We start from the raw sequence: 10,613 nt of genomic DNA on the forward strand, positions 1-10,613 counted from the left end.
GTGCATTCGCAGTCTAAATATAGAACATGGCCATCTGGAAAGTGGTGTGTTTCCGTGTATGGTGGGAAACGTACAATGAAAGACCAATTCAATAGCTGGTTAACCCTTAATTTGTGACCTTTTATAATCCTGACGTTACATTGAACATTGAGATGACATTCAACCAAATCTTCAACACTGCCAAGCAGGATTCTATGTCACTAGCACTGTCGTGTGTGTATCATGCAATGCACGCATATGAATATGAACAATCAAATTAAAGCACACTCGCTACTAGAATTAATTTAACAATGTTTTTTGAAAACCAAAAATAATGATATTATGATGGAGGTAGCTGAGACCGAACGTGCGACTAAAATATTCTTGGGAGTAACATCTCACCGCCTGTATTATAGAGCAACGACATTTTAATCACAAAATCAACAAGCATTAAACAGTTTTGGTTCAATTCGATTTTAATATCCAAATTTTTCTATAATAGGATTTAAGTTATATCTGACCACACTAGATTAGGTTCAGTTGCCTAAACGTTGGTACAGGTGTGCGCTGTGTGTCAAAATTGCATTTAAAGCAGGGAAACCCTTATGTTTTAGTGAATATTGCTTCAGGTAGCAACTTTGACGATCGGTAAAAACAACACCTGACAAATATCCAAGATAATTTTTCTGATAATTAGTATTTGGATATAGTTCACTGAGGATACCTATCCAAAATGATTTTATTGATGGTTACATTTAGGTCGAATCCGGCGTTTACACGCCATACCTCCTTAGGTGAAATCGAACTACTACTGGGGAATGTTGTTTTCGTTATGGACTGAATAGATAAACTCCAACTTTGACGTATACGGTGGGTAAACAGACCCTGCGTTCTGAATCGTGATCAGATCTGCTTTGTCATCATGTGTGATGTCCCCATATTAAATACAGGTTAAGGATATTCAGAAAACCAGTTCCAGTTTGTACAGGGGTTCAATTGCATGGCTGGATTTTGTGAATAGATAGTCTCACTTCAGGTTTGAGAGTCGAGGGGATGAAATGAATAACAAAATAAATAAAATCTTTTTGGATAGTATTTATCACAGATAATTTATAAATAATATTATGTACAGCATGTTTGACACATTATATAACAACATAGCATACACTTCGCATATTAATGTCAACGAAATATTACATTGCAATACATTCTCAGATAACAAAGAGAAACAGTATCTGTCACGCTACATCATTACAGTATATAGTACACACAGTATGACAAAGAGAAACAGTATCTGTCACACTACATCATTACAGTATATAGTACACACAGTATGACAAAGAGAAACAGTATCTGTCACAATACATCATTACAGTATATAGTACACACAGTATGACAAAGAGAAACAGTATCTGTCACACTACATCATTACAGTATATAGTACACACAGTATGACAAAGAGAAACAGTATCTGTCACACTACATCATTACAGTATATAGTACACACAGTATGACAAAGAGAAACAGTATCTGTCACACTACATCATTACATAGTACACACAGTATGACAAAGAGAAACAGTATCTGTCACGCTACATCATTACAGTATATAGTACACACAGTATGACAAAGAGAAACAGTATCTGTCACATTACATCATTACAGTATATAGTACACACAGTATGACAAAGAGAAACAGTATCTGTCACACTACATCATTACAGTATATAGTACACACAGTATGACAAAGAGAAACAGTATCTGTCACACTACATCATTACAGTATATAGTACACACAGTATGACAAAGAGAAACAGTATCTGTCACACTACATCATTACAGTATATAGTACACACAGTATGACAAAGAGAAACAGTATCTGTCACACTACATCATTACAGTATATAGTACACACAGTATGACAAAGAGAAACAGTATCTGTCACGCTACATCATTACAGTATATAGTACACACAGTATGACAAAGAGAAACAGTATCTGTCACAATACATCATTACAGTATATAGTACACACAGTATGACAAAGAGAAACAGTATCTGTCACGCTACATCATTACAGTATATAGTACACACAGTATGACAAAGAGAAACAGTATCTGTCACAATACATCATTACAGTATATAGTACACACAGTATGACAAAGAGAAACAGTATCTGTCACGCTACATCATTACAGTATATAGTACACACAGTATGACAAAGAGAAACAGTATCTGTCACAATACATCATTACAGTATATAGTACACACAGTATGACAAAGAGAAACAGTATCTGTCACAATACATCATTACATAGTACACACAGTATGACAAAGAGAAACAGTATCCGTCACGCTACATCATTACAGTATATAGTACACACAGTATGACAAAGAGAAACAGTTTCTGTCACACTACATCATTACATAGTACACACAGTATCATAGCCACCAACAAGTTAATACATATTTTCACATATTTTTAATTCAATCTTTTCTTTCAACTTGAAGTAAATATGACACTAGAAATGAAAAGACATCATCAAATTGCACATGTTACTCTTTAGATACTGACATAACCCTGTGATACTGGCCTAACCTTTGGATAATGACCTAACCCAGGGATACTGAACTTACCCTTGGATATTGGCCTAACCCTTTGATAATGACGAAACTCTGGGATAGTGGCCTATCCCTGGGATACTGGCCTTACCCTTGGATACTGACCTTACCCTTGGATACTGACCTAACCCTGGGATACTGGCCTTATCCTGGGATACTGACCTAAGCCAGGGATACTGACCTAACCCGGGGATACTGGCCTTACCCTTGGATACTGACCTTAGTCTGGACTACTGACCTTACCCTTGGATACTGACCTTACCCAGGGATACTGGCCTTACCCTTGGATACTGAACTTAGCCTTGGATACTGGCCTTACCCAGGGATACTGGCCTTACTCTTGGAAACTGACCTTACCAAGGGATACTGGCCTACATTCTGAATACTGACCTACCCTGGGAATACTGGCCTAAACTCCAGATAGTAACTACTGACAATTGCACTTAAATCTTTATTTATATTTGGCACAGATATGGTGACGATAACAACAACAAATAAATTTTTTACTGGAATACTAATCACAGAGAGTATTGCCAAGCTGAAATGAAAATTTTAAACAACAATTTATATTAATAATAATGACTTGACATTTGACCTGAAAAGCAAGCACTCATGATAAGAAAGCAGAAAGTGAAGTTTGATTTTGATCAGTTCTAAAGAACTCATACTATTGTTTGGGAACCCAGACAAATTTTCTGTTGACAAAACAGTGACATTGACATTTGATCTTGTTCCCAATAAGAAAGCAGTGAGGACATGATTTACAGACATTGGTATACAATATTCCCTTCTGATCTTCAATCATGGGAAGAAGGAGGATAATATATCTTAATGGATCAATTAGACTAAGTACAATAACTTTCTCTCACAGATCTTGTGATAAATACCATCTCATAAGAATATCTCATCAACTCCACCTTTTTCATATCATATATCATATATTTTACTGTCGACCTTAGTGCACACAAAGTCACAATTCAATTAATGCTTATTAAGCATCCAAAGTAAATTTCCATATATAACTGTATGTGTTATTTCCACAACCCTTCTGTATATTATATACATGTATGTGTTATTTCCACAACCCTTCTCTATATTATATACATAATTGACAAAATTAGAGTATACACACGACTAACTACATTGTAAACATTTTACCTTTGAGGTTAATGAAATATGATCTTTAACTACTACTTGGTGATAAAGACAGTGAGCTTTAACTACTACTTGGTGACAAAGTCAGTGAGCTTTAACTACATCTTGGTGACAAAGACACCAAGCTTTAACTACTTCTTGGTGACAAAGACAGTGAGCTTTAACTACTACTTGGTGACAAAGACAGTGAGATTTAACTACTACTTGGTGACAAAGACAGTGAGCTTTAACTACTTCTTGGTGACAAAGTCAGTGAGCTTTAACTACTACTTGGTGACAAAGACAGTGAGCTTTAACTACTACTTGGTGACAAAGACAGTGAGATTTAACTACTACTTGGTGACAAAGACAGTGAGCTTTAACTACTACTTGGTGACAAAGACAGTGAGCTTTAACTACTACTTGGTGACAAAGACACCGAGCTTTAACTACTACTTGGTGACAAAGACAGTGAGCTTTAATTACTACATGGTGACAAAGAGCGTGAGTTTTAACTACTACTTGGTGACAAAGACACCGAGCTTTAACTACTTCTTGGTGACAAAGACAGTGAGCTTTAACTACTACTTGGTGACAAAGACAGTGAGCTTTAACTACTACTTGGTAACAAATAATCATAGTAAACATATATAAATCAAATAACATATACAGGAAATCTTTGGACAATATGATACATAAAAACAGTGTATATATACACTGCTGTATTTTGTACACTACACCATGTAGTTTGTACAATATACAACAGAATATGTACAGCATATAACACATGAGAAAAAACAGCAAAAATAAAAACATGCAGCAAATAACAAAGAAGACAAATAAAAATTTAACTGTTGAAACTGTTTGTATACAACACATGTAGCTAGATAAAATACCCTATTGTTGTGTTTATGTGACATCCGATATTTTATATTATCAATCATTTACTTTACTTCTTGATCTTTTTCCAACCACTTGCGTATCGTGATGCTCCAAATCTAGTGTATTTGGAGTTACTTCCCTTGGTGACAGTTTTTCCTTCTTTTGAAGCCATGTGTTATTGTTTCTACCTGTAGTTTGGACCACTACATAACTAGTGTGTTTGGAGTTACTTCCCTTGGTGACAGCTATTTCCTCTGCTGAAGCCCCACTTATTAATGTTTCTAACTGCTGTTTAGTCAGCTACAGAACTCCAGTGTTTGGAGTTACTTCCCTTGGTGACAGCTATTTCCTCTGCTGAAGCCCCACTTATTAATGTTTCTAACTGCTGTTTAGTCGGCTACAGAACTCCAGTGTTTGGAGTTACTTCCCTTGGTGACAGCTATTTCCTCTGCTGAAGCCCCACTTATTAATGTTTCTAACTGCTGTTTAGGCGGCTACAGAACTTCAGTGTTTGGAGTTACTTCCCTTGGTGACAGTTATTTTCCATGCTGAAGCCCTACTTATTAATGTTACTAACTGCTGTTTAGTCTGCTACAAATGTCCTGTGTTTGGAGTTACTTCCCATGGTGACAGCTATTTTCCATGCTGAAGCCCTACTTATTAATGTTACTAACTGCTGTTTAGTCTGCTACAAATGTCCTGTGTTTGGAGTTACTTCCCATGGTGACAGCTATTTTCCATGCTGATGCCCTACTTATTAAAGTTACTAATTGCTGTTTAGTCTGCTACAAATGTCCTGTGTTTGGAGTTACTTCCCTATTTCCTCTGCTGAAGCCACTTGTTACAGATGTTTCGGACTGCTGTCTGTCCCATGCGTTGGGCTGCTCCAGCTATACGCTGGACATCGTCCACTCTCTCAGACTTCACTGCCATTAAGTAGGCTGACCGCAGCTTACCACATAGGATATATGCATTGATCTGAAACACAAGTCCCATACAAAGTTTTAATCTGTAAAAATGTTTTCCATTTCACATTTAAATAGGCAACTAGACCAGATCAGTCATAATCTGACATCTTTCCCCAAATCCCTATCAGTCTTTATCTCTATCAGCGCCTTGTAGAATGTCACTATTTCCACAATATTACTAGATAGTTTCACTTGCCGTATCAGTTTTTGCATGATTTGCTGGCACTAAGTTTGAGTATTTCAGTAATTTTTGCGTTCTCTGTGACTAACAAACACAGTTAACCTTGTCAAAGATTGATATCAAATATCTTCATGAAAGAATCACATACAACATTATATCTGCCTTTGCAGAATTACCAGTATGTTGTTCTACATTGTACACCAGTTGCTGGAGTATATTCACCCTAAGGTACATTATCTCAGTGTGAAGTCTTCATACCTTATTGGTGTCCTTTCTCAGCAGCTTTATCAGGTTATCTGCTTCTTTTGCCTGATAGTAGAAAAATCAGATTTATTTTTTAGTAAAAATCACAATATCATATTATAATAAGTAAAAGATGATTCAGCATTTTAAATGGTGAATACTTATCATGATTTTACTAACTAAATACTCTTGAAAATTGAACCTACAAAAATACAAAAATGTTATTAATTAAGCTAACATAATTACAATATAGGTCATACATAGATATGGCTGGGCTTATTACAAGGCATAGACTAATGAACAGATAAACATAATAAGTGTTATAAATAATCTTTCCTATGTCAGTGTTATCCATAATCTCTCCTATGTCAGTATTATCCATAATCTCTCCTATGTCAGTATTATCCATAATCTCTCCTATGTCAGTATTATCAATAATCTCTCCTATGTCAGTATTATCAATAATCTCTCCTATGTCAGTTTTATCAATAAACTCTCCTATGTCAGTGTTATCAATAAACTCTCCTACATCAGTGTTATCAATAAACTCTCTTATGTCAGTGTTATCAATAAACTCTCCTATGTCAGTGTTATCAATAAACTCTCCTATGTCAGTGTTATCAATAAACTCTCCTATGTCAGTGTTATCAATAAACTCTCCTACATCAGTGTTATCAATAAACTCTCCTATGTCAGTGTTATCAATAACCTCTCCTACATCAGTGTTATCAATACCTTCTCCTATGTCAGTGTTATCAATAACCTCTCCTATGTCAGTGTTATCAATAAACTCTCCTATGTCAGTGTTATCAATAAACTCTCCTATGTCAGTGTTATCAATAAACTCTCCTATGTCAGTGTTATCAATAAACTCCCTATGTCAGTGTTATCAATAAACTCTCCTATGTCAGTGTTATCAATAACCTCTCCTATGTCAGTGTTATCAATAAACTCTCCTATGTCAGTGTTATCAATAAACTCTCCTATGTCAGTGTTATCAATAACCTCTCCTACATCAGTGTTATCAATAAACTCTCCTATGTCAGTTTTATCAATAAACTCTCCTATGTCAGTGTTATCAATAACCTCTCCTATGTCAGTGTTATCAATAACCCCTCCTATGTCAGTGTTATCAATAAACTCTCCTATGTCAGTGTTATCAATAACCTCTCCTATGTCAGTGTTATCAATAACCCCTCCTATGTCAGTGTTATCAATAAACTCTCCTATGTCAGTGTTATCAATAACCCCTCCTATGTCAGTGTTATCAATAACCTCTCCTATGTCAGTGTTATCAATAAACTCCCTATGTCAGTATTAAGACAGGCCTTTTCAAAACTTACCTCATTAGGGTTATCAGAGATAACTAGAATACAGGCTCCCACAAGTTCATCCACAGTACAGTATACAGGTGACACCATACAATCTAGTGTTGATGAGTACAGTATACAGGTGACTACAGATCTAGCTAGTGTTGATGAGTACAGTATACAGGTGACTACAGATCTAGTGTTGATGAGTACAGTATACAGGTGACTACAGATCTAGTGTTGATGAGTACAGTATACAGGTGACTGTAGATCTAGTGTTGATGAGTACAGTATACAGGTGACTGTAGATCTAGTGTTGATGAGTACAGTATACAGGTGACTAGATCTAGTGTTGATGAGTACAGTATACAGGTGACTACAGATCTAGTGTTGATGGGTACAGTATACAGGTGACTAGATCTAGTGTTGATGAGTACAGTATACAGGTGACTGTAGATCTAGTGTTGATGAGTACAGTATACAGGTGACTACAGATCTAGTGTTGATGAGTACAGTATACAGGTGACTAGATCTAGTGTTGATGAGTACAGTATACAGGTGACTACAGATCTAGTGTTGATGAGTTCAGTATACAGGTGACTAGATCTAGTGTTGATGAGTACAGTATACAGGTGACTACAGATCTAGTGTTGATGAGTACAGTATACAGGTGACTACAGATCTAGTGTTGATGAGTACAGTATACAGGTGACTACAGATCTAGTGTTGATGAGTACAGTATACAGTGATACTAGGATGACTAGATCTAGTGTTGATGAGTACAGTATACAGGTGGTGACTAGTGTTGATGAGTACAGTATACAGGTGACTAGATCTAGTGTTGATGAGTACAGTATACAGGTGACTACAGATCTAGTGTTGATGAGTACAGTATACAGGTGACTACAGATCTAGTGTTGATGAGTACAGTATACAGGTGACTACAGATCTAGTGTTGATGAGTACAGTATACAGGTGACTACAGATCTAGTGTTGATGAGTACAGTATACAGGTGACTAGATCTAGTGTTGATGAGTACAGTATACAGGTGACTAGATCTAGTGTTGATGAGTACAGTATACAGGTGACTACAGATCAGGTGACTACAGATCTAGTGTTGATGAGTACAGTATACAGGTGACAGTATACAGGTAGATCTAGTGTTGATGAGTACAGTATACAGGTGACTACAGATCTAGTGTTGATGAGTACAGTGACTGTAGATCTAGGTTGATGACAGTATACAGATCTAGTGTTGATGAGTACAGTATACAGGTGACTACAGATCTAGTGTTGATGAGTACAGTATACAGGTGACTACAGATCTAGTGTTGATGAGTACAGTATACAGGTGACTACAGATCTAGTGTTGATGAGTACAGTATACAGGTGACTAGATCTAGTGTTGATGGGTACAGTATACAGGTGACTACAGATCTAGTGTTGATGAGTACAGTATACAGGTGACTAGATCTAGTGTTGATGAGTACAGTATACAGGTGACTACAGATCTAGTGTTGATTAGAGTACAGTGACTACAGATCTAGTGTTGATGAGTACAGTATACAGGTGACTACAGATATAGTGTTGATGAGTACAGTATACAGGTGACTACAGATCTAGTGTTGATGAGTACAGTATACAGGTGACTAGATCTAGTGTTGATGAGTACAGTATACAGGTGACTACAGATCTAGTGTTGATGAGTACAGTATACAGGTGACTACAGATCTAGTGTTGATGAGTACAGTATACAGGTGACTACAGATCTAGTGTTGATGAGTACAGTATACAGGTGACTAGATCTAGTGTTGATGAGTACAGTATACAGGTGACTACAGATCTAGTGTTGATGAGTACAGTATACAGGTGACTGTAGATCTAGTGTTGATGAGTACAGTATACAGGTGACTACAGATCTAGTGTTGATGAGTACAGTATACAGGTGACTACAGATCTAGTGTTGATGAGTACAGTATACAGGTGACTACAGATCTAGTGTTGATGAGTACAGTATACAGGTGACTGTAGATCTAGTGTTGATGAGTACAGTATACAGGTGACTACAGATCTAGTGTTGATGAGTACAGTATACAGGTGACTGTAGATCTAGTGTTGATGAGTACAGTATACAGGTGACTACAGATCTAGTGTTGATGAGTACAGTACAGTATACAGTTGATGACAGTATACAGATCTAGTGTTGATGAGTAGATCTAGTGTTGATGAGTACAGTATACAGGTGACTACAGATCTAGTGTTGATGAGTACAGTATACAGGTGACTACAGATCTAGTGTTGATGAGTACAGTATACAGGTGACTACAGATCTAGTGTTGAGAGGTACAGATCTAGTGTTGATGAGTACAGTCTAGTGTTGATGAGTACAGTATACAGATGACTGTAGATCTAGTGTTGATGAGTACAGTATACAGGTGACTACAGATCTAGTGTTGATGAGTACAGTATACAGGTGACTAGATCTAGTGTTGATGAGTACAGTATACAGGTGACTAGATCTAGTGTTGATGGGTACAGTATACAGGTGACTGTAGATCTAGTGTTGATGAGTACAGTATACAGATGACTGTAGATCTAGTGTTGATGAGTACAGTATACAGGTGACTACAGATCTAGTGTTGATGAGTACAGTATACAGGTGACTACAGATCTAGTGTTGATGAGTACAGTATACAGGTGACTACAGATCTAGTGTTGATGAGTACAGTATACAGGTGACTACAGATCTAGTGTTGATACAGTATACAGGTGACTACAGATCTAGTGTTGATGAGTACAGTATACAGGTGACTACAGATCTAGTGTTGATGAGTACAGTATACAGGTGACTACAGATCTAGTGTTGATGAGTACAGTATACAGGTGACTAGATCTAGTGTTGTTGGGTACAGTATACAGGTGACTACAGATCTAGTGTTGATGAGTACAGTATACAGGTGACTACAGATCTAGTGTTGATGAGTACAGTATACAGGTGACTACAGATCTAGTGTTGATGAGTACAGTATACAGGTGACTAGATCTAGTGTTGATGGGTACAGTATACAGGTGACTACAGATCTAGTGTTGATGAGTACAGTATACAGGTGACTACAGATCTAGTGTTGATGAGTACAGTATACAGGTGACTACAGATCTAGTGTTGATGAGTACAGTATACAGGTGACTACAGATCTAGTGTTGATGAGTACAGTATACAGGTGACTACAGATCTAGTGTTGATGAGTACAGTATACAGGTGACTACAGATCTAGTGTTGATGAGTACAGTATAC

General features: G+C 36.8%; 1 protein-coding gene across 1 annotated transcript in view; it reads right to left on the bottom strand.

Moving 5' to 3' along the window:
* Window positions 1-5,317: 5,317 nt before the first annotated feature.
* The window catches only part of LOC132558693 (zinc finger FYVE domain-containing protein 26-like), a 42,303-nt gene continuing 37,007 nt past the window's right edge, over window positions 5,318-10,613 (bottom strand). The window contains exons 41-43 of the mRNA XM_060223288.1: window positions 7,351-7,407; window positions 6,023-6,073; window positions 5,318-5,593 (exon numbers count right to left, since the gene is read on the bottom strand). Coding sequence (XP_060079271.1) covers window positions 5,432-5,593; window positions 6,023-6,073; window positions 7,351-7,407 — 270 coding nt within the window. The 3' untranslated portion in view covers window positions 5,318-5,431. The remainder of the gene's footprint in view (window positions 5,594-6,022; window positions 6,074-7,350; window positions 7,408-10,613) is intronic.

The sequence above is a fragment of the Ylistrum balloti genome, unplaced genomic scaffold (assembly GCF_031769215.1).
Source record: "Ylistrum balloti isolate Yb309-2 unplaced genomic scaffold, AGI_CSIRO_Ybal_v1 Utg370812, whole genome shotgun sequence".
NCBI lineage: Eukaryota > Metazoa > Mollusca > Bivalvia > Pectinida > Pectinidae > Ylistrum > Ylistrum balloti.